General features: G+C 41.4%; 1 protein-coding gene across 1 annotated transcript in view; it reads right to left on the bottom strand.

The window, feature by feature from the left end:
- The window catches only part of ACACA (acetyl-CoA carboxylase alpha), a 136,181-nt gene that overhangs the window by 49,100 nt on the left and 61,217 nt on the right, over window positions 1-25,864 (bottom strand). The window contains 11 exon segments of the mRNA XM_075168367.1: window positions 218-338; window positions 1,553-1,650; window positions 1,997-2,266; window positions 14,561-14,707; window positions 15,289-15,444; window positions 17,843-18,046; window positions 19,894-20,049; window positions 20,575-20,790; window positions 21,403-21,444; window positions 24,269-24,313; window positions 24,624-24,680. Of these exon segments, the coding sequence (XP_075024468.1) occupies window positions 218-338; window positions 1,553-1,650; window positions 1,997-2,266; window positions 14,561-14,707; window positions 15,289-15,444; window positions 17,843-18,046; window positions 19,894-20,049; window positions 20,575-20,790; window positions 21,403-21,444; window positions 24,269-24,313; window positions 24,624-24,680 (1,512 nt within the window).

Genomic DNA, 25,864 nt, shown 5'->3' with positions numbered 1-25,864 from the left:
AACATGAAACCAAATGACTGTTTTCTAAAAGCGTTTTAAATTTAGTCTGAAAGGGACCCAGCCCTGTAATGGTGCCAGTAGCGTTGCTCAAAGCCTACAGGAGCCAATTTACATCAACCAGAAGTCTGATCCCAGATGTATCTTCTGGATATCATTGCAGGCTTTTTAGCTGAAACAGACAATACAATTTGAAGAATAGAAAGCAGTGGGGGATTACCAAGTTGATGGTGATAATACTCTCATAGGCTAAAGATGATTCTCCAGCAATCATGCCAGATCCTCTGAGGTTCTCTATTCCAAGTCCGTCTTCCTTTCCGATAATATCTGTTATCTTATACCTGAGGGAGACACATACAGCCTTTGAGTCACAAGGTCCAGTGATTTGCTGAATCACTTTGCTACAAAGAAAATGAAAAGTGACTAAATATCATTAAGGCTCCAAAGAGTAATGTGCATAAAACCTGACCAGGACCTGTACATGGGCTCATTCTGCGGTCTTGCTGAACACCATGGAATAGTCCTACATGTGAGCAGCCAAAGCAGCACTGCAAAGAGGAAATGCCAAGGGAGAGGAATGCCCGTGAAAAGTGTTCTTCTGCCATTCCCACAGGACGTGATGAGAAGGCTGATTATAGGAAAAAGGGCAAGAAAGGAGAAGAATGCAGCCAAAAGGAAAAAGAAATAGAACAAGAGATTATAATGAGGCTCTTACCTTTTCTTAACTTTCTTCTTTCATGCCTTCCTTCCCCAGCATGGTCCCTTCTTACTCAGCACTCTCAGACTGGCTTCTATCTTTTCCACTAGGCCCTTGCTAAGCAAAGCACTTGAGCATGTGCTTAAGTGCTTCACTGAAGAGAGCCACTAGCTTCCCCACCACACACGCAGGCACGCACATGTCCCCGCACCCAGCACCATTCTTTTGTTCTTTCAGAGCCTGCCAGTCTGCAAACTAGGCTTTTTTTTTTTTCTTCCTAAGCACATCCTCCTTCTTCTGCTCAGGAGCACCATTACAGCTGCAGTCTAGCTCTGAAAGCTTCTTTGCACCTCATTTTCAGATGTGTTACCTTTGGGATGCAGCTGGGAAGATGTAGATACCTAGAGTAGATGTGTGTGTGGGAAACCATAGGCTATAAGGCAGTTTAGTGCAACCACTGCAGCCCAACCCTTCAAAATGCACGGAGGGCTTAGCCTTCACTCAGGAATTCTTTTATCCTTTTTAACAGAATCTAGCAGAAAAGTAATTTTCAAAATTTAAACTGCAAGTCTTTGGGCAAGAATCATTGTCCTGGTCATTCAGTGTTTACCGCTGCAGAGCCCTCAGTCATGACTTGGGTCCCCAGGCACTAGGAGCCAGCACGGCACTACCTCAAACAAGGCATGTCATGATACAACTTTTAACTCTCTTGTTCCGTGCTCTGACCACACACAGCTATGCTTTCTACGTACCTGGATCCTAAAGAATGTCCTGGCTGAAGACAAGGACATGACATGCATCACCTTGTACACCCAAGGATGAACAGGAAGTTTTTCATTCTGACCTGTCTGTGCTTACCTGGACTCTCCATTGTCCTCCACATGTTCACAGTGAACTGAGTTCAGGGCACTGACTTTCTTATAGTCTTGAGGAGTCAGGTACAAGTACTTGTATCCCTGCAGGGAAAAACAGTTCATTCATCTCATTCCCACCTGTAGTCCCTTCCCAATCCCCAATAACCCCTTCCAAAAAGAAAGTTTCAGGGGAGCAGAATCTAATTCCAGATAGCAATAAGAACATCCTCTTTTAACGTCAGAGCTGCAGCTGAGGTCAGGGAAAGCTAGGGATGGTTTCAACATTTAGCACTAATTCATGGATGCCAATCCTACTGCCCGAGGAGAACTTTGGACCTAACAGTCTGGCAAATATTTACCCCCACCTCTATTAAAAGAGGCAGTGTAAAAATAAGATTCTTTTGCGAGCTATTGCAGAGTTTCACCTCTGATTCCTGTGCCTCCTTACCTTGTATGGGTCATCTGGATCTTCCCAAGCTACGTGGAACATGTGCCGTATCTCCTCAGCCAAACCAATCCTGGCTCCACTGTTGGCAGCCACATAGATACGGGGAATGCCATGTGTTCGAGCAAGCTCTGAAGCCCTCAGGAACAGCACGTCCTCTTGAGGCCCAAAAGAACCTATTCGGTATGTAATATCATTGCCAATGACAATGATATCACGGCCTTCTGGATACTCGGGTGTCTTCAGAGTCATCTTCCAGGCCACCATCCCAATCTGCAACCAAAGAGCAGAAAACAACAAAAACTAAATGTGTATCTTCAAGATGTGAAAGAGGAGAATCACGCAGGGGCCATTTTTCTTACGGGTGTTGCACTTCATAGATTTTCTTTGGGAACTCCGGTAACAGCAGCTCTGATACGCACTGCCAGTGTAGAGCACAGCTGGCAGGACTTGATCCTTCCCACACTCACTGGAGCACATCCTCCATTGCTCTCTTCCCACCCCAGACACTAATACTGGCCCTCCCTCTCCCCATTCAAGGATTTGTCACAGGTTTAAAACACATTCTGCAAATGCCCCTCTCGCAGGGTGCTGCGTTTATTCCGTGTGCCAGAGCTCACGGGGTGAGGATGGATGTGCTGCTGTACAGGACTCCTGACCATCTGCTTAGGCTACCCAGATATCACCCCAGAACCTTGTCACCCTGGTTCTCTTTCACCCTGCCCTCATTTTAATAATCCTTTTATTTCATAACTACCTCCATTTTTTCGTCTGTCCTTCCTTTCATTTCTTTGGCTCTTCCCTTTTTCCTTCCCAAATATTGCAGCTGTTTCTTTCCAAACCTGCCTGGATAAGTAATGCTTTTTGCTGCATATTTTTCTTTTTAAAATCACCGGATGATCTCTTCTGGCCCATCTTATGGAGATCAGCAACATCTGTACCCTGCATCTCCCATCTCTCAGCTGCCACGTATCACTGCACTGGGGAGTTGGCCATCCTGGAATGCCATTAACAGATGGAAATAGCAGCGTCCCCTGAAAGCCACATGCATCACCCAGTCTCCGCTTGCCCAAGGATCATAAGCTCTGAGTACACATTCCTCAAGCCGATTGCACATCCTCTGCAATCAGGAGGGTTGAAACTCTCATTGTGGAGACTCTGAATTCTGAACATGATGAACTAAAGTGGGAGGGGGAGAGGGGAGAAGCAGCAGATAGATATGTGCCATTTAATCCAAATCAAAATGGCACAATACACAGTTGAGATCCAATCAGCATCTGCAATAAGATATGCCATAATAGGCTCATTAAAAAAAATAAAAAGGCAGAGGAATTAATCAAAGGGTCATTGGAAGTAAAGCAGGCAGCAATCCAAAAATATTACAACCGGCTACTGGCAGATCCTTCCCTTGCACCTCCCCTTTTGAGGGCTGAGATTGCAAGTGAACAGAATGACGGTATTTCAGTTCACCTTCTCCTTGGTCTCAGTTTCATCCACTGCTATTTTGACTGATACATCGTAAGGGATTAATTTGTTTGCCTCTGAATATTTGCAGATTTACAGTTACATCTTAGCATCCAACTGCAGTGTTTGGAAGAGAGAGATACTGCAGCAGTTTCAAAGACAGGAAAAAGGGAGAAGTTGTAATGCTGTAAAATGAGTGGATGCAGCTGTTGGTCAGGCACACAGACCAAAAGTGTGTGCAAGGAGACGAGGGGTCACACAGACAACCAGACCAGAGTCTGGAAGAGCAACCTAATTCATCCCTAACAAACCTGCACAGCCACAGGCGTTCCTTGGACTGCTGCTCTTCTACTGCTGGACTTTCATAGCAGAAAAAGGAAGAATAAAGGTGAAAAAAGGAGAAGAAAAGTAAGCTTTGTCCTTCTGACCTGACTGTTGCAGGAAAAGAGATGCCAGGGGTTGGATATTGTGTCTCTGTTCTAACTCTAAACTGTGGGCAAGCTTGCAATCAGAAACAGCAAGTTTAAAAAGTCTGCAAATCCAAAGTTAAAGGCTTCAAGATTAGCCTCTAAGAAATAAAGGATGCCCGTCTATGCCCCGTCACCTACTACAGCTCAGTTCTTTACCACATTTTACAGGCTTCTTTTTTTTTCCTGCCTTAACTAAAATCCTTAAGTGGGCACTTACCAAATCTTTCTGACACCACCTCAGAAACCAGTTTTAGTTATTGATAAAAACCCGCAGGGAAAATGGGGTAATACTGTCTTTAAAACTGCACTGTAAACTTCTTCCAAAATAGCACAGAAGTAACACTAATTCACAGGTTTTTGCCTAAGTAGTCGTTTCCTTACAGCCACACTGATCCCACCAGCCAGGACTACACCAAGAAGCTTCAAGCACCCTCAGGTGAACACAAGCCACAGGAGCAACAGGAGAAATGCTCAGGCTTTGTATTTGCTAAATACCTGCCACTGCAGTAAACTGTAAGATAGAAACACCTAAAGACACTGCCAGAAACCTACACAACAACCACAACATTCTGAAAGTAAAATCCTAGCACCCTCAGCTCACATGTGAGGCAGATGAATTAACACTTGCTCCAGGGACTAGTGACCAAGCTCAGTTAGTACCCAGGACTGGTCTCACAGTCTGTCTCACCTATCAAGATGTAAGAGATTTTCATCAGATTGATGATTTTTGACAGTACAGAAAACAGGCAAATTAAAAGCATTTCCTATTTACAAAATTCAGATTGTAACAAAAGTCTTGGAATTGTTCCCTTACCTAAGATCGTGTATCCTCAACATAAATAAAACCCCTTTTGTTAATGTTCACTAGTAGAATAGGAAAAACTATCTAGCCAGGGCACAGTAAACACAAACTCTTGAAATAGTTTATAGCTGATAAATATGGAGCAACCATATGCAGTTTAAGAAAAGAAAAATTAAATGCACCATGTTATTAACTTGTGTGTCTTTTTGCCTCCCCAATACATAGCGTGTTTTGTGCCATTTATCCAGTAATAAAAATCACAGGGCACAACTAAGGATTTTTTTGCTATGAACAATGTAGATTCCATTTAAATTTATGGGTAGTAAAGGATAGCTTTCTATTTCAGAAAAAAAAAGATGAGATTTTTAAGTTAACGGCAGCATGCCAAAAAAATGGAGAGTTCACAGGTTAATTAGACAGGCTAAGCTAATCACCTAAGAGCACTGTCAGAACAATAATGGGTGATGGTAAGCAGCAGTGGCTTCAAAACGGGCTCTTTTTAAGAGCCAGCACAGTTTGGAAGTGTTCCTCCTGCTACAGCTCTATTCCCAGCACACCCAAGAATGAAGAAGAGAGGGAGGAAAAAATAAAAGCAGGAACCGTCTTATTTAACTGTTTTTATGTTGGCAAAATGATTTGTGCCACAGTATTTCCATAAGAAGTGGGACCATTATTCTCCTGTAGGAACACATTTGGTTTGAAAAGTATCACTGGACAGAACGTGAAAATCAAACCAGATGAATTATTCACAACCTCCGATCAGAAGTGATCATTATTTCTGATGTTCCAAACTGTGATTAGGATTCAGTGCTCAGATGTCATTTGCTCCCTGAATAACACCAGCAATGCAGAATTGCGTGACACATATATATTACACACAAGTTATATATATATAATTTTACACACACCTTCTCCCACTAGATCTTTGGCTTAATGTAACCATTAACAGATAGTAAAAACATGATATTAACTAACATTCGTTTTCATGGTGCTCATAAATGCCATTAGTTTGACACACAGTGTCAACACTAATCATGGCCTAAAATTAACACCAAAATTGACTTCAACATTAATTGCGCTATCGATGTGAACAGTAATACACACACTGATGCAGTTACAAATTGACTGCTAGTGGCAGCCGGAGCTGTTGACAACAGGCACCGAGGGGAATGGGGAAGAAACCGATCCCAGTCTCCCTCCTGAAAGCACAACAGACTCCGAACGAAGGGAAGCCAATGCAAATGGTGGCTGGTGCTCAGGCAGAGAGAGCTTCTAAGCCTCTTTCTAGCAGGATCTGTAATTCCTGGAGAAGCGTAGCTGACAGAAAATCTGAGGTAAACGAGAACAGCTTATTATTTGACAGCATCTACGCTTGCGCCATGCCAATTGTCCTGGTTTATTCTATTTCTCTCACAACAAGGATGATGCTTGAGCCTAGGTACTTTATGCCATGCTTCATTTTATTTATTTATGTCCAAATTTAGAAACCTGAATGGGCGTCTCGAAATCTCTAAGTAGGACAACTGAACGTACAGAACCCTGACAACTATTTTGTCTTGTTCCCATTCTATTGCATCTGTACCGTATGTAAGTTTTATATGTAAAAAATATATATAAAACATGAATACATTTGTATGTCTGTACATCTATTACATACAAAAGTTATAATAAAAAAGGAAATGCAACAGTTGTAGCGGTCTAGCATGTGAGCACTGGAAATGCCAAAGCTGAACATTAATGAAAGCACGTTTCTCCCCTGCTGTGCACGCACGTTCTGACATTGTTAAATCAAGGAACATGTGCTTTATTCCCCCTTCACAACCTCTGGCTTTTCTGGAGATAAACCAGCGTCCACTGACCCCAGGATGCTGAATCACTCTGCTGCATAGCTGAGGACAAGGTATGTTTTATAAAGGGAACAAAGACACCCCCAGAAATTTTACTTGATGCAGACATAGCAATTTTGGTATTTCATCATTCGAATCTGATGCCCAGAACTTCCGATCTAAAAGAGAGACACTCTGCACTTATACTGTGACCAAAAGCTGTAAAATTTTTATCTTCAGCATGAACCAACTCCCAGAAAAAAGGCACGATGCACGTGGTTTGCTAGAGGCATTCAGACCGAATGCCTTGACAAGGGTGGAGTGCCAAAACCCAGGATTCCTTCATTCTCTTCTTGGCTCTGAAAAAGGTGTCATTTAGCAACCAAAGCAGTGGTCGCGGCGGCACAGCCAAGCACACGTTGGCATGGTTCTTCTGAACAGCACGCGGCCAAGTGGATGAGAGATGGGAAGAAACGGTTCCAGGATGAGACGTGGCAAAGGCTCGCTCAGTAAAAGGCGTCGTGCAGTCCAGCGGACTGAAGGAGACGTGAATTCGTACTGTCTTGGTTCCTTGTGCCAGACCAAAGGGCACTCGGATGGCAAGCCAGGAAGCAAACCAGCAAAAGGCTGGCTGATGTTCAGGGAAAGCGGATGGACACACAGAGCACCAAAAGGAAAGCTCAAAGAAACCCATTAAAGCCAACGTAAAAAGTAGTTTTTACTGCACACACATCTGTGTTGCAAGGTATGAAGCTTGCACAGTGTCTCTTGGGGATGGCAAAACGCATAATGCTGAACCCAAACCAAATTCTCTATCAAATTCAAGTTCCTGCTGCAAGCCCACAAAATCAACTGTGAGCAACACTGCCAGCTTTTTCACCAAAACAAAGGCATTTTTGATGAAGCTTTCCGAAATAATAACTAACTTCTCCCTAAGCAGAGTGTAAAGCTTGAAAACTTCAGCTGAAATAGTTTGCATCTGGTGAAGTGACAGAAGGATAAAGATATATTACAGACAGCAACAGATAACCTTCATTAGGAGCTTTCTTGTAGGCAGAACTTTCTTGTCTGCAGTATCCATATTATCCATATACACGTGTTCAAATATATATATCAAAATACAGAATAAAACTCTTTGTGCCACCACTTATATCTCTGATCTAGTAATGCTTGTATTTGAGGATTTTAACACCCTTCAAGAAATTTGGAGCTCTAGTTGCTCTTTGAATAAGACATGATTTGGGCGGTCACTGCTTTCAGCGTCCTCTGAGAGCCTCACCTGTGATGTGTGGGGTTATTTCCTGCCCAAGAATTTAATTTTTGTAAAGCGTTAAAAAATACCACAAACACTTATTAGAGGTGTGATTTAGATGTAAACATTTGATAAAAGTCAGAATTACAAGAAAGGTAACAAAATTAAAATTCTGTATTTGTTTGACAGCATTATGATATTCAACAGTCATATCTGATTGTATAAAATTTTTTAAAAAAAGGATTTACTTATAACCTTCCAAAAATTCATCTTTTAAATAATGATGATAAATTCTAACTCAAAGGTATATGTCAGAGGCTCATAACTGCTGGTTCTGTAAGGAAAGCCTTTTCAAATCTTGAATTTCTAGTATTGCTATAGCATACATGTACCTTTTCAAAAATCAGGCCAGGGAGATACTGTGAGAAACAGCACATTGAAGATACTGATCTGCATGAATATTAACCCTTCAAACAATTCAAGGTATTACAGAGTAGTCCTGCTTAACTGTACAACCACTGTTCAGCTAAGGAGATGCTCCCTATACACCGTGACATCCATCCATCCCAACCCAGAATTCAGAAGACCCCCCCCATCAGTCCCATCCTCCCACGCACACACCTGCTACTCTTAAAGTTACATTAAATGATCTAGGCATATAAGTGATAAAGAAAAAATCAGCTTTCAGTGATGCTAGGGGGACCCTCTTTTAATTTGTGCTACATTCCACTTGTCACAAGACATTCCACCTTTTACTAAAAATAACACACTCTAGTCCATGACAAAAACGTGCTCTGTCCTGATCCCTACCCCCATGTCTCATTGTGACCTCCGAGCACCTCATTGATAGGGGCTAAAATTATTCTGCCAAAGGAGGATCACCTTCTGAAATTGCATCACGAGTATTTCAGATGACGAAACACCACTTGCTGTCCGGCACAAATAGTTGCCCAGCTTCCCTGCTATTTAAACCCATTCCTACTGCCAGAAGAGCCTTCAGGTCAGGATTGTTCCCAAAACTCATCAAGAAGGAGTGTTGGGAAACCCAAAGAGAAACAGCTTTTTTACAGTAATCTCTGGGAAAAGCAGTGGTGGGGCTGGGACAGGGGGAGAAGATGCACGGGTGTTTTCCTTCACCTTCATGTCCATTCACTGACTTCGCCGTCGCCCATTCTCTGCTTTTTCTCAAGTACCTACCATCCGCCATAAGTAGCCCAGTGGATGTTTTAATACCCTGTGCCTGTCATAAAATGCAGGAACATGGGGTGACAAAGCAGAACATGCAGTTCAACTATTAAGCTTTGCTTGTATAAAATTCATTAGCTACACCTCTCAGCCCCAGGCAATCCAGGGAGCTGCTGAAGCAGAGTTTCAGCGGCCCTCTGCCCACTGCCGTCCTGAATTTCACCTGGCCAAACCTTCCCACATTCACAAGAAAGGGTGCCTGCCAAGGCTCCAGCTAACAGCTCCGATTACAGATTATTTCTGATCCTCATGCTACTGAGAAGGAAAAACTGTGACATCTAGTGCCAATAGGGAAAATGACACATTTTACATGGACACTGCACGAGACTGAGATGAAGGGTAATGTGGGGTGTTGCTGCAGGCACTCCTTACACTCACTTTTTCCGTGTCCTTGAAGATTAGTTGGGTCTTATCAGCAGATGGTGCAGTCCTAGTGCCAGAGGATCACATACAAAATACATAAAGCGCTATAGAAAAACATCAGAATGCCCAGCTCAAGAATGACAAGTAATATATTGAGTTCTCCAACAGGCTGAGGGAATTACCTTTTCACACTAAGATTTCAGCTAATATGCTAATCTTCGGAACAAAGCCATCTTCAATGGGCATTTGAAGAGGGTGTCACTACATTACAGGTCGTGTCTTCAGCAGAGCTACTGCAACCAACACATTTTCAAATACAGTGTGAGTTGCCATCCACTTCTGAACTCTAGCCCTCTTCACTGTCTGTGTTCACACAATTTCTGACTCTTTCAGAGATTTCCCCATTTTAGCACAGCCACCTAACTACAGAGCAACATCAGAGGCTCAGATGACAGGCAGGACAGAGGTGAGCTGCCAGGGCAAAAGGCTCCCAGAGGACAGCCATCAACTCCTCTCACACTGTCAAACAGGGTGAGGTGCTGCATCCTTTCAAACCCATCCCTCCCAATATTAGCGTAGAAAGTCCCAAGCATACACCTCTACCCCACATGACCAATGAAGATCTTAGCCAGAAACACCAAAAAAAAGGCTTCCACTTATTTAAAAAAAATTAAATTAGCAGAAATGTTAAAGGACTTGTGTTATAATCTAGATAAGCATCCAGGCTGTGGTATGAACTTAAAATTTTCTTCTTAAAGACATTTTAGAGTAAATTGCATAAGATGACAAACAACTACAAGTGGATTTTTTCCTCCCACCTATATAAACTCTGTACATTTCAATGGTCCATATCTATCTTAAGAGTCAGACTGCAGTCAGGCTGAGCATCGACTTCTGGTGCTTAGTTCTTGGTATGCTCACAGTTATACAATAAATTATACCCCATTTGTCCCGAAGTCTATTCGGTCTTTACCCAGGAGCATTAGAAGGGAGCTATCGACTAGTGTTTGATTCTGCTGATAAAATACTGTCTTCTTCAGCTCCCTTCTATACCTGCTGGCTCTGAGAATTATTTACCAACTGTTCTCAACTTTTTAGTGTGGCACACTCAGTCTTGTCAAGGGTGTTGGCTTACTGAAATCCTATGGCAGCAGACAAAGCTTATCAGAACAGTCTCACATGTGAGCAAAGGTGTCAAAGCAGCCAGACTAGTAATAAAGGACATAAAAAAAAAAACCACAACAAGAAAAGAGTAACTAGAGACCAGGACACAGTTCACAAGCTTAACATGAAGGATCCAGAACAGAAGTCATCTAGCAGAAAGCTCCAGGCAACATCCAGGATTCTGTCCGCAGTCCAAAGAAACAGCAGATGCGCTTCAGGAAGAACTCTGGCTGCACTGAGCGGACAAGAGGTTGGAAAAAGGCCCTGCATTAGTGATGTCTGCTGGGCCGCAAGAGTAGGCGGCAGGGCCAGCAGCCCTGCAAGCTCCCCCGCGTGGCCATGACAAGACACAGGATCCTCTGCTCAGAAGGAGCAAGCACTATCTAGGAATAAATAGCAAGTTGTATTTTCATGGTCCATTAAGTCCTTGGCTTCTTTGTTGAGACTACTAGCAAAGAGATAATTACTGCCAAATGAGGTGGTGGGCTACGTGAAGTGGTCACAAGCTAAGCGGAGAAAAACCTCTTGTATTGTGAAAGTTCTTGAGAATTCTCATTTCATAGATTTTCCTGAAAACATAGACAGGTTAGCCAGGTTAGCCCAGAACGCTGCTTGCAAACTCTGAGAGGACAGGAGAAACTCAGCTTCGAGCCCCTGCCCTGCCCTGTAGCAGAGCAGGGATTGCAACTTTGGTTGTTGACATCCAGCTGACCACAAATCTCCTGGATTTTATGCTGGTTTCTCAATTTCGCCTGCTAGCTAAAACAATTAGGGCACTCAGCTCAGCTGAATGCTTTAAGAGGAAGAGCGTCTTGACCCCTTTTCACATAGAGAAAATGTAATTGTTCATACTGTGTAGCACAGCTCCAACAGGAAAGACGAGCCCTACCTCAGAACAGCTGGTACGACGGTGGTAAGACACTCACTTGCAATGGGGGAATAGCTGTGTTTGAGTCTCTGATCCAAAACAACTAGAACAGTAATGGGAACCTAAATGCACTAAACAACAGCTATATTTACCACAGCCAGAAGTTTTCAACAGAAATTTCCTCTTTAGTAAAAAACACTTGATGTACAATCTCTCAAAAGACTTTGGATTCAGAAAATCAGCAACTTTCACTGGGAAGAAATTAAAAAAGAATTTTAAAACATCACATTTACTTGGGAAGTTCCTACCAAGCACTCCCGCCTGTCAGCTCATTGTGGTCTGAACTGGAAACAGCTCACGCCTCTGGATCTCTGAAGCACTGACTCCATTGGCACTGACCATCAAGGATTACTAACCAAAACTGGGGGAATGCTGTATACCATAATATCCAGCACTTATTTCGCAAGTACAAATTCAAAGACTCTTAAAACATCTTTGTCTAAATTACTCTCATAACACCCCAAAGCAGTCCCATCTTACCAGGACATGAACAAACTGAAGCAGTGAAAACTTTGACTAAGGGTACCGAGTAAGCCACTGCAAAGCTTGGGAACTTCGACTTCCCCGTTGTACTCATTTCTTTAGGAATCATCTCCCCTGTAACACGATTTTCAGTGTATATGGGCTTCTGGCATTTTGAAGTTAGATACATCTATCCGAGGACAAAACTATTCCTTAACAAATTCAGACAAGTTTAGAGAGCCAAGGAAATGTGCCATATTTTGAGAATGGTTCACCATTGTATCATATGGAAGAAGTGCAGAACCAATTAATATTTTCTCATATTTTCTGCTGCTCCTTGTGGCATGTCTTCTCTTCCTATGCAATACTACCAGCTACTGCCACATAGATGGATTACCCCAAGGATCTTTGCTTTCTGGCAGATAAGATGCTGTATTTCTCTGCCCAGATGCTATGCAGACTGATTCTCAAAAAAAGCAGAATGGATCCACTTACAGCCTTAACAAAGAAAAGGCTTATGCTCTGAATTTATCTAGCATCCTGTCTCTTTCTTCTCCAACTCTGCAGCCATCTTCTTTGGAAAGAGAAACTTGAGCGTGCGTTTGTGAAAATTTGTTTCCTCAGCTGAACGGAATTAAACCATAAAAGCCTAAAGTCAGCTCATCCAGATAAAGAAAGTGCAGCACGGAGGAATGAATCTGTTCGGCAGCGCGTCGCCTCCTGAATGTCACCTGTCCTTCAGACTGCTGCTGGAACCTCTTCCTCAGATTGTCCGCTCTCACCTGTGAATGAGCACTATTGTGTGCGCTGGCTATTGGTAACAGAATTCAATACCAAAGCCTCAAACCTCATTCCAGCTGCACGTGGTCCTACAGCTCGTCCAGCCGCAGGCAGGCCGGCTGACAGCTGAGCACTACCAGCTGCGAGCCGCGCGCCCCTCTGGGGAGGCGCAGAGCACGTCCTCGGTCTGACCACTCGCTAGGCTTCCCCCAGACACCGAACCCCGGGCTGCGATTTCATCTCTGCAGCCAGCACCCTCACCTTTCCTGGGAAGTCACTAAAAAGTGGGTTAGAGTCTGCCATACACCTCCACAAGAAGTAATCTTCACCAGCCAGACCGAAAAATGTGAAGGGGAACATCATATTTTCCCCTAGTTTATCTCACTTCCCAGTGACTCCATCCCTCAGCGTAACAACCACAGAGGCAGGGCCTGAACCTGTGCATTAGATAACAACACTATGCACACCACAACAGCCATGTGATTTCTTTTCAGATTGAGCACAATAAAGTCTACCAAGGGTTAAAAAGCCTCCTAATTTTTTTTGGTGGTCTTTGGGTACAGAATCTCTTATAATAAGACTATTTGTATTCATACTGGCAGAGTAAACACTACATGTTCATGCCCAGGCAGCTCTGTGCTTGTAATTTCAGCAAGAACAGAGCTACGTCCCTGAGGGACTTTGCTATTTCCCCAGCCACCATCCACTCAAACGCTGAATGAGAGCAGAGAGAGAAAGATGATGGCAGAAGTCTCCGCAGCACCGCAGCCTCAGCTTTCACTAAGAATGCAGGGAATAGCTCATTTCAGGTTTAATTATACTAGTTAAAACATTTCTCCTATAGGCCAGCAAAAGACAAGGACGTAGTGCTCCCATAGTCACCATTTACTGATTAGGTTCAATTTGAAAACATCATATTCAAAACCTTCCCCTGACAAGATACATGCAGTAAATAGTGACGAAACCCTCTATTTCCTCTCATCACTGTACTTGACGTTTTTGAACGGAGCTTTTGCACATCTTAAGCCCATATACCTAGTAAAAGGATGGTGCTAGTTCAATGACGCCAAGAAAAAATAAATGATACCACCACTTAGAACTGTTCAAATTTAAATTACTGTAGGAACGTTCACTTATTGAATCCCACCTAGCCTAGGCAAAAACAATAAACACATCTTCTACTAGTTAGCTTTATTCTCCAGTCATGTCAATGCTGCGATCTTTGGCTTGCTAATGTCACGACACGCCAGCAAAAGCCCACCACAACAGTACAGCCGCCTCCTGCTTGAGCTGAAGGAGTAACTCTATTATCCCAACAGCATTAGCAGGTTGTTAGTCTCAAGTAAATCATTCACTAGAGGGGGATGTTGCACACACCTTGCCAGTGTGCTATGCAAACACTGCATGGTGAGTATTTAAATGGAAAGCATAAAATTGTTTTTTTGTTTTTTAAGCAAATGAAAACATTTCTATTTAGTCTTGTAAAACATATTTTGCTCAAATACAAACCCCAGTTACCTGGAATAGCTGAATAAGCACTTTTTAATTATGAAGGAAAAACAGCATAGGCACAGGTTTGAAAGGGAATCATCATTTACTATAGAGGTTAAAATACCCATTGTATGGAAGGTATTAATTTTTAATGAAACAAAAATCTCATTTTCAAGAGAGAGATTTCATCTGTGAAAGACTGAATGAATAGATTTTGTGCCTGGCTGGTAAATTTTCATTACAATTGTCAAACCTAGTCCAAAACACAATGTACTGCAGGGTACGGAAAGAAAAGTAGCGTTAAAGAAAGTGCAACTTGCCTCATTTCCTCCCGGCAGCCTGTTCATGTGCACGAGCTGGCCCTGATCATCCAACACCAATTCAGTGTACGTTAGTATGTCAGAAGGCAGTGGCGGTGTTGGCAGGAATGCATGTTCATTCATAGACTCCCAGAGTTTAATCAAAGACTAGAGGATGAAAAGATAAATTCTTGTTAAGAACGTCATCGGCAAATATTTTTATTCAAGCCAGTGTTCAAGGCAGAACACTCTGAAATATCCCTCCTCCCAATGGGACTGACAATATCCAGTGGGTATCACTTTGGCATTTAAACTATGAAGCACAGTTTCACTCAAAGTAGCAAATTCAAATTTTGTGATTCAGAACAGAAACCAGCCAATCAGATACACAATCGATTCTGCAACTCATTAACACATTTAATGATGTATGAGTCCTAGTCTAGGAACTATCACCCCTGCACTGTCCAACCCTCCAGGGTGGGAAAACAAAGAAACATGAACAAGAAACGCAAGACGGTTTACATTTCAGCTTCTACTGCTTGACTTATTAATGGAACTATAGCAGCAGTGTATCAGGAGTCTCAATTTCTTTCCAAGTAGACTCAACCCATAGCTCTATAGACCCTGGGAGACCATTGTTAGCCACTCCAGGCCACTTGTTTCCCTTTCCGAGCAAGGATGGCAACCGATAGAAGTGCTTTGCAGGTTCAAAAGTTTAGAACAACCCACCGGGCCTTAACAACATTTACCTGCCGAAACATCTCAGGAATGTCATAGACATATGATGTCCCTAAAGACTGTGCCTGGAACCTCTTGGACTGAAGCAGGTCCTTGGTCACGTACGGGGTATTGATCAGCATCCCATGAAGTGGTCCCTGTTTATCCCCATATGCCTGGAACATAATCTGCAGCACAAAACATGACCAATTACAGTTTAATCCACCGGTTCCACACACCCACCTCACTCAAATTTTACCAAAAATCATCAGGACATTCTAGACTGATCAGGCTTGTTTCTGTTCTCTACAAATATGTTAATACTCGCATATCCTGTAACACCACGCTTCATCACGCGTTACTACCCTTTGGAGACAGTGCTGGACCATTACTGCATGGATCTGAGTATCACTGACTTATTACCATATCACAGCAGAAAGCAAAGTGAACAGAGCCACATCCCCACAGAAAAAAAGCCTGTGACTTAGATGACTTCACATTCACCAGTATTTCCCCTGACACCGTATCTATGCCGATGGATTGTGATAGCTGGGAGCAGAGAGGAGAACTCTTGTTATTTATGTAGTCGAACAGCACGGTATCCGTATCTCCACTGACTGATCATGGAAGCTAGGTCAAGACTTGCATATGTCATTTGGCTTGAAGTTTTGATATTATAAGTTTAAAAGATTTTCCCAGAGTAGCAACATGAATTATCAGCTGCCATGCTTCATGGCACTATATATTCCACGCAGCCAGGACTCAGAAGGAAATCTATTTCAACGAAGAAACAGGCAGAGCACTGCTTAACTGGGACAACACTGCACAATTGCTGCTTAATAGAAACACGCCTGACAGAAGCTTTTAACAGAATGGTGATCAGATCTGATGTTACAAGTGGCAGATCTTTCTCTAATTGAAGGTGAATTAATTGAAGAATTCCACTAAAGATAAAATTCAGTGAGTAAAGCCTATTTTAGTTTTTACATTAGTTCATGCTCTCTTCAGTCTTCACAAACATTGCTTTGTGAAGTAGCTTCTTCAATGGGAGAAATATTTATTCAGGGTAACAAGCATTTGTGACAGTGCCTGTGTTAGGATCTGTTACTGCACTTGGGGACCAATTCTCCTTAAATCTCTGGAAAGCTTTGAGCAGTTCTCTGGGAACTGGAGAAGTCTGTACTGAGCATCGCCACTCATTACCACAGAAACTGCACAACAAGGGATCAGGTTCATTCTCTCACGATGAATCTATTCTTCCATTCTTCAGAAGTCATGAAAGTGCCCAGCACCCAGTACATCAGTAATGTTTGCATTTTTTTTAAAAGAATTTTCTAAGTTCAAAATAACCCTCTGAAAACACAGGAAAAAATACATAGATCTGAACCTGTCCTACAAACCTCCGACATGAGGGGAAGATTTACCAAAGTTTCTTACAAAGTTTGAAGGTATTAGTTTTTTAAGAGAAACCTTCCTCCCAATACTCAAAGAGTTAACTGAAATAATTCTTATCAGTACAATTTTTTAATAGAACTAGTTAAATATCTGGGGGGTGGGGGGAATCAAATTAAAAAATCAAATATTGGAAAAGTTGCAAAGCTGTACACACACAAGCGCATTCTCCTAGCTTTAAAAACATACAGCTCATCAGAGACAGAGTTTAAGAGGAAAGGTGACCTTCACAAATGATTTAACAAAACTTAAGTGTTAAGCTCAGCTACTGGAGATTATTAAAATTTCTTTCCTCATCTCCACTCAAAGGCAGAAATGAAGTAAAACGTGCAGACATTATCTGTTCGAGGATCTCCAGAACCGCACGGGCTGTATGGCCAGGCAGCTTGCTGGAAAAATTTAAATGGAGAAGAGGGGGAGAAAAGGTGACTCAGCACTTCGAGTTCAACATTAACACTGCCCAAGTGATTTATTCTGCTGCTACTACTGCATGGCAGAGAGATTATTACAGAGCGAGATGTAAATATTTCTGTATTTAAATATTTTTCATGCATCCTATGCTCCATGTATTTTAGCATATGTAGGTATTTCAGTTAACCACACTATTCCTATGCCATGAAAAGAAGAAATACCAGAATAGCCACAACCGTTACATTATGCTTCATAAAAATGATATAAAAGCACCTTCAATAATTTTATATCATCCTACCCAGGTCACTCCCTGTATCTTTAGAATTTAAAAGACTAGTTCACAGATTTTTCTCTATCTACTTAGGGAAACATATAATTAATAATAATTTTTACTATGACCTACAAGATGAGCACCAAGAATGATTACTTTTCTATTACTTTTTCGAGCACTCTGCCACAGATGAAAACAGATGTACAAATGACTGAAGGTATGTACAAAACAATTAGAAGATATGCACTTTTACATAATTGATTATATTTTGCACACCTACAGGCCTACAGCAAGATTACCTTACAATGGTACATTCTTCTTCCTTTGGCAAAGCTGAACGGCAATTTTATATTACCTGAAAGCATGGCACGCCACAGAAGAGCTTCATCAGGTAGAATGTGTTCCCCCCAAATAATTTGCTCCTCAAACCATGGAGACATATGGAACCGTACCTGCCCTGTTCTGGAGTCCGTCACTTCTTTGTACAGGCTGATGTCCAAGTAGTAGCCCGACTCATTGGTCAAGAAGAGACGAATGGGAATTGCCTTCCCAGTCGGTGTCAAACGAATGTTGATCTTCAGCTCGGCTTGGAGGACGCGGAGTTTCCACAGACGACTCCCGTAGCGCATCACCATGCTCCGCACAGATTCTTCTATCTTAAAACACACGAGAAGAATTTCTCTCACCTTTCTGGACACATCCACTGCTTTGTCACCCCTCCACCCCGCTGCCGTACGGTCCTGCTCAAAGGGGCACCCCACCATGCAGGGGGAACATCACAGAAGAGGAGAGATGGAAGCACCAAACAGCAGCACGTGCCCAGTGCTGTTACGGGACCTCGGTGGCCTGCCCATTCTCATCCTAACGAGCCTCGAGACAGGCAGGAACTGAACTCCACCTGGGGACTACTGAGGCAGAGGGACAGCACTGGCTTCACGTCCCTTTTTCCCAACGGCACATCACAACCCAGCAAGGCACAGCATGCCCACTGCTTCCCCTTCACCTGCCTTTCTTCCTGCAGGCATAGCTCACAGCTAAGAACTACAAAATGCAGAAAAGTGAAATCCTTGACAAACAGTTATGTAGCACTTATATGCACAATAATCATGTTTCACCGCACATGTGGTGTGGTGCTTTAAATCAACAAAGCAATTACTACTTGGAGCTTGGCCTTCTGGTGTTCTATTAAACTTTATAATATACTACTGTTGGCAAATAGCGCATATTAAAAGAAGGTAATTTATAGGCTGTTTTTAACATTCTTTCAAAAAATAAAAAGTCTCTTTTCCACAGCAGCTCAGGGAAAAGTCACGGTACACATTTGAGGGCATGTTAACTTCCAGGTGCTGAATATCCCAGCGTCTTCTGAACTTCCTGGGAAGTAAAGATTTTGGATGCGCCGAGAGAGGATTTATTCAAAAGAGATTTAAGCCACCAATTTTTAATCATGATTTAGAAGTCAGCAAGCAAGAGATACTTATTTTGATAACCAATTCATCTTTTTAAACTTTCAGTTATTCTCATAAGGAAAGGTCAGCTCTCATCTTTCAGTAACCATGAACAGAATGTTGATTTCCAACTAAATGCAGCCTTCACAGTTTATTTGGGACTTTCTTTGTGGTGGTTCTGTAACCAGAGACATGCTTTATGCCTAAACACTTTCATTTATGCATCTACAAAGCTTAATGTTCATTTATTTATAATGTTGATCTCTGTGGTTTTGTATCAGAGAATGAAAATGAGGCACTTCTTTTTGTAGCTGAATTCACAAACTCTTTTTAAGGACATGATTTATCTCATGTTTTATTTGGGTAAAATCTGGAGTTTTGTAACAAACAGGAGAGCATTTAAAGCTATTTCCTTATTAAAATTGTTTATCTCAAACACACAATGAAAAAATAAGTTTAGTTGCAAATACAAAAATATTTTTAATAAACTGTTCCTCAGTTTACACAGAGGAAGTGAGCTGCATTGCCTGAAAGACAGCATTACTCCACTAAAAATATGAGCTCTGCTAGTTCTGAAATCTTCCATTTAATATTTATTCATAGACTGGAAGAAAAAACAAAGCTTTCTTCCTTTCTCACTGCCAAACAGGTTCCTAACATGAAACAAACTAATTGCTTGTGTAACTAGCTAAAAGAAAAAGTATTCTCTCTGCTTTTGAAAAGAAGTTGGTTTAGCAGCTCAACAAGCAACCTTTAGTTAGAGACATCCATTAGTTATGTGACTCCACTTTCTTTACTGAAAAGCAAAACTCCAGTATTTGTAGAGTGACTAAACTTAGCCTCATGTTACCACCTTTAATACTGGTCCCCAATTTCTTATGCTTTCTGTTATAAAGTGGCTAGTAGAAGCTGCATGTCATTCACCAAACAGTATTAAAATGTAATCAATCAATAGGTGCACTTACATAGCATAAAAAGGCAATAAAAGATCATTTAATTCTGATGAGTCAAGCCCAGAAAAACCAAACAGTTCAGAACTAGGGAAGAGATCATACCTTAGATGGGTCCATGATGACAGTAGGCACGAAATTTAAGAAGATGTGATTGCAGTCAGTGCGCACGTTGGTATTATTAAATGCCACCTCCAACTCATCCATGGCTTCCAAAAGCAATCGCTCTCCCTCATTTTGCAGATACTCAAAGGAGGCTTCCTGCCAGATATTGTCAACAAATAATTTACTTTCTACTCAAAAATCACAGCCCAAGAATACAGCGTTTGAAAAACTGCAGAAGGACTTGACTGAGAAAATAGGTTACATTAATTTCAGCAGAATGTGCAACCCTGAAACAGATCCATCACAATCACAGAGCCAGTACTCCCACTGCCTGGATTCACATACCTGGCTGACTTGTGCCCTCGTTTAGGTCAGCATAAATCCAAAACTAGACAGGGCAAACCATTATTGCAGTAGTGCAGGAGAAACACAGAGAAACAACTGTTGCCTCAAAATGCAAGGATTTCTGACTATCCACTTGGGCTACAGAAAAATCTCCTTGAAGCACAGGAATACTAGGTCTTCGAAATCATGCTTCCGCAGAGCCAACGTTAGCAAAGAGAGGGCACACATCCACGGTACTCTATACAGGTAATATGTTTGTATGCAGGTTCCTAGAATGACTTACAGCGTCTCATACACTGTCTTGGAAAAAGACCTTGCATGGGTGACAAAACTCACCTTGGTAACCAGATCTGAATGCCTTATAATAGCCCTCACGAAGAACCTGTAGTCTGTCACTTCTGTTCCCACTTCAACTTTAGCTGCTCCCAGGTAGAGATGCATTTTGTGATTGGCACATGGAATGGCAGTGAGATCAAAGTTTCGCATTCGGTTCAGCTCTAGCTGAAAAGCCAGAGCTGGCTCCAGATGACGGTAAATCCTATCTTCCTCAAACTGGAGGCACCCGGCATCATACAGGTAGAAAAGGGTGTAAAAGAGGAAGGTAGGTTAAGAAGCTGAAACACTGAGGATGGGAAGAATTAGACAACACCTCTTATGAAATTTCATACTTAATTAAAAACCTAAAAATTCAAATGAATCCAACCCAGAATTTTCTATCTCATGCAGAGGTATTAGCACTAAGAGCTGCATTGAAATTGTTGAAATACTGAGAGTAGAAGACAAAATGCACGACAGCAAGTTCTCAAGCTCACCCCTCCCAAAACCCTCTTTTTCACAGAAGCCAGAAAGTTTGGTATTGAATCATTGTACTGCTTCCAACTGCTTCCTTGTTACGCTGCGATTAAAAACTGCATAAACAGAAGCTTCAGGTCAGGCTTCCAAATGCACGAATTTTTATCCCCAAATATCAGAGGCTCATCATTGTTATTGACATCAATGGCAGCGTGTGTGGATGACTGGCCTAGCGAGGGAGGAGAAAATGCCGCACGAGGCAGTGAAGTTGGGCTGAAGTAGCTCCCACCTTCTTAGACTGGCAAGGAACAGCTACACGAAAGAAGGATAAAGCCAACACTTAGAGAAAAGTATTAAGAATACACGACTTACCTTATCCCGGGCACGGAACGTGAAGAACTTTGGAAATTCCCTCTGTTTGAAAATAAAAACAACTATGTTAGCCCTCCAAAAGTAAGCCGTTTGATCTACTCAGAGAGTGCTCACAGGCCAGACCTGGGGTAGCACCACAGCAGAGGAGATGACAGAAGTTGTTACAAGCTACTTTTTCAACATCACAAAGGGTGATGGAAAATCAAGTTACCCTCAAGAAGGCAGCAGAGGTAGTTTAAACCTGACTTCACTGCTAACGCAACAGAGGCTTCTTGGCTTTTGATTATTATTGCCAATTATTAAGAGACAATAACATGGAACTGTCGAGACAGCAGTGGGAAACTTCTTCTAGTTCTATTTTGATTATGATTACTGTGGAAATGTTTGGGAGCCATACAATGATATTAACACTCCATTATGTAAGCAGAGATACACAAAAACAATGATCTGTATTCTATAGCTCTCTTCATACTATTACTGCTAGAAATACTCTCTTCCCAAGGAAAACTATTAATTATAATCAACTAACTTTATCCTCATGTATTAAATGGTACTCTACAAAAATCCCCCAAATATGATTAAGTTTCTCTGTTATTCTATTGCACAGATAAAATCCTAGCAAATGGTAAGGCCCACGTTTTTGTGGCATATTGCTCGTGCCTTAGAAGAAGAGAGACTCCTTCTATCTATCCCTCCAGTTTCATCCAAACCAAGCCATCCATTTCTGTGGAATTACAGTTTTGCTGGGTGGAGGAACTTTTGTGAATGCTTCGCACCAACATGAGAATACCAGCCATTTATGCTAAAGGTGACCTGAGAGAGCATACGCAACTTGCCAGAACTGTCTTACTAAGAAAAAAAAAAGAAGGTATCGGACCTGGAGTCACTGAATTTCTGAATCACATTTCACTATCAACCAAAGACTTGCAACCATAGCTTGATTCAGTGCAACAACCAGTGCATGGTGACAGAGTATAAGGCTCCACTGAGCAACAAAGCTTTTAAGGCTAGAAGTAATCTTCTAGTTAGTCATCTTCCTTACCTCCTATAAAAAACAGTCCCCAGAACTTCACCTGATGACTCTCAGTTGAGCAAAATAACTTGTGTTTGCCTGGAGTGCGTCTTCCAGACTAGCCAGTGGTACAAGAAATCCTGCCTGAAAATTCAGGCAATGGGCATATTAGGTGAGCCTATGAGCATCAACCATACTCTAAGAAAACAACCACTTCCATGTTTCCTCACTTCTCTTCCAAATCCCTCCTACCTGTCCTCCTCTGCACGCTGCCAATTTCTCCTAACACCATCCACGCTCATTCTATCACTAATGTAATTGCTTTCAAGGCATTTGACTAGTGTTGTGGGCAAATATAATAATTAGATGTGCACACACACAAAAATTCTCAGTGCTCTGGTACCAAAATCCAAAAGAGTGCTCCATTTCCTAGGCAGAAGAATTATACCCCTGCTGTGTTCTAATCAACCAACCATCATCAAGACAATCAAAATAATTTGCCTAAATTAGCCAATCAAGACACCCTGCAAACCGCAGAATGTGAAAAGCTACAACAGAAATCATCATAGTTGATTATTATACTAATAATCACGTTAAAAACCTAATGAGATGAGGAAATTGGAAGCTTGCTGGAGCAACTCTCTATTACCTCAACATGCTGGGAATTAATTATATAGACTGTAATTAAAACAAAAACAAACCCAAGCCCAGGCCCTGGCTAAGCTAATAGTTGGCCCGGTAATAAACAGAATAGAATAGGAGATAGTAATAAAGACTGACACTCACAAAAGATCCCAGAGGTACTCTACAAACTTTGCAAACAGATGACATACCATGCTGCCTCCTCTGGCTTAGGAACTAGGAGCATCCTAACAGTCCATCGCTCTAAATGGCAGCTCAGGGAAAACTTTTTGCGATGACTCCTTTTATTTTTTGTCTCCTTTCTGACCACTGACACATGCTACAGTGCTTATTCATAGACTCTTAGTTTTCATTCCCCAAATATCAATTCAGTTCTCTAAAACTTCCTTTTTTTAAATCCAAAGCCTGGACTTTCTTAAGGTCCCAACACCTCTCCAAAGAGTCCAGTTTCCTACATAAGCCATTGATTGATACATATCTGTACCTGTTCTGTGGACAGCGACTCCCATGTGGTGATACCCACGTTTGTTCAAACACTATTTTTGGTGATTTGTAAACTAGTTTTCGTTTTGTAAAGCTTGCTAAACCAGGTGTGTTGGGCACAGGATGAATTTCTTGCACTTTCAAGGCTCCTAGTAACTTCCAGAGTTGTAAAGTAGATACACAAGGGATAAAAATCTGGTTTATGCCTTACATCGCCACCTTGAAAACAGGGCCAAACTAGCCCTCACTGATGCCCAAGCCCTGGGGAAAGACATAATTCTTAGCAGTAAGAGCATCAAACATTTTCCACATCACTAAGCCATTATGTGAAATTTAGCAAGTCACTTCAATTACTCCTCTAAGTTATTTTAAAATCAGTAAGAAGCCTGAAGAAATCACCACACTACATAAGAAATACAAAAATTTAATTGTATAATTACAGTTTAGAATACAAAACAATACTGAAACAAACAAGGTCTTTATTAACGTGGCAGTCATGAGCTCAGCCAGGTAACAAGAGAGACTTTAGCGTGTGAATGGCCCCACTGAATGCAAAAGGCCCACTCCTGTACTTGAAGGTAGATGTTTGTCTAAATGCTTCACTTAACTCTGACACCAATGGCGGCATTAAATGCCTGACTAAGAACCAAATGAAAAGCCTAGAGTCACTTACGTGTCTCCTGGCCTCAGGTCAAGAATACCACCGTGTTCTAGGCCCTTTTTACTTACATGAAATCTCTGATCCACCTCATAGTTGACCTGTTTCCTGAAGTCCTTACAAACGAAACATACAAACACAGGAAGACAAGAAAAAAAAAGCAGAAGAAAGCTAGCAATTAGGATGAAAATCAACAATTAATTAATTCAAGAATACAAGAGGTGCCAAGATTGTTTACAATTGTAAATTAATTTTCTTAAGCGAATGCATCAAAACCATCTCAAATTTTAGAGAACAAAAATAGTGAATAGAGAACTAAATATAGTTAATACAGCATTTAATCTGGAAAAAAAACACATCAAATGTCAATGCTATTATGAGCTAGAAACCAAAGAATTCTGAGCAGCCTGAGAAATATCAAAATACCTTTTGTGCTACCAGGAAAGTCAGTCTCCGAATCCCATGTTCAATCAGGACTGATTTCTGTAAAAAGGCAAGGATGGAATCAGGTGACTGGATTAACAGAAAAAGAACACTTCAGAAGTGTGTCAAAATCTTCTATGAACTGAAAAAGCTCTACTTCAGTCTATACTCATAGCTAAGGTTTCTCATCTGATGATCATCTAATGGCACACATAAGCAAATACATTAAATGTGAAGAGGTAAGTAACCAAACCACAAGAACATAGTATTCCAGCTGAGCCTTGCTAACAAGTAAAGCAGGAGAGTCATATACAAATCTTGCAGGAAAGATTCTTGTTCATTTGCCAAAGTAAGTTGGTCTTTGTTGCAAAGATTACTTTTTGAAGGGAGCACAGCATAGACATGGTAAGGCCATGGAAAATGATGGAAAATGAGTTTTAAAGGAACTAACCCAAGGAAGCATGTAGCACATACTTGACTTTGGCACAATAAGCACACAGACAACCCAGACCAAAGGACAGATGTGTCAATATTGCAAAGGTGATAAATGACAGATTTTACTTAGTTTTTTCAAATACATGAAAGAATATCCATTTTGCTTCCTTCTTTATCAAATTCCACTAAGCCACATTTCAAATGAGTGCTGCCATCAGTATTTGCCACACCTTTTGAAGTGTTAATCTCTCATAATTCTGCTCCTCTTTCTAAAACTTTTTCCTTTCTCCTCCTTTTTCCAATTTAAAAGCAAAGAAAAAAAAAAGAACAAAAAAGAAACAAGAACTCAGCTAGACCAGGAACAAAACAACCTCTTTCAGCACAGACTGAAATGTTTTACTAAGGTTAAGCCCTTTGAAAATGAGCATCAGTGACTATATTCATGGCAAGAGGAAGAAAATAACTTTAATAATGCCGTGATTTAAAAAGCAAAAATTGTTATTGCTTTTAAAATTCCACAAGTGGCAGACAATAACAGCATAGCAACAGGATTCTGATTACATTGTAATAATGTGGGTCTCACAGCAAGTCCACAGCTATTACGGAGCGATTAGCCATCAGCACCTGGAGAAACTCCATTTACACTGACTGCCTCAATCTCCTCCACAAGTCATTTACAAGTATATGATCCTAATTTCTATTAAAAAAAACACACACAACATGCTGGGACTAGAAGATTATTTGGACAATTTGGATCAACCTATTTGATAGTTTAATGTGGTTTGGAATTTTTTTTTTTATTTCTTTCC

This window comes from Calonectris borealis, chromosome 19 (genome assembly GCF_964195595.1).
Source record: "Calonectris borealis chromosome 19, bCalBor7.hap1.2, whole genome shotgun sequence".
NCBI lineage: Eukaryota > Metazoa > Chordata > Aves > Procellariiformes > Procellariidae > Calonectris > Calonectris borealis.
Note: the sequence above shows the minus strand (reverse complement) of the source record. Positions and strands in the feature narration are given on the sequence as shown.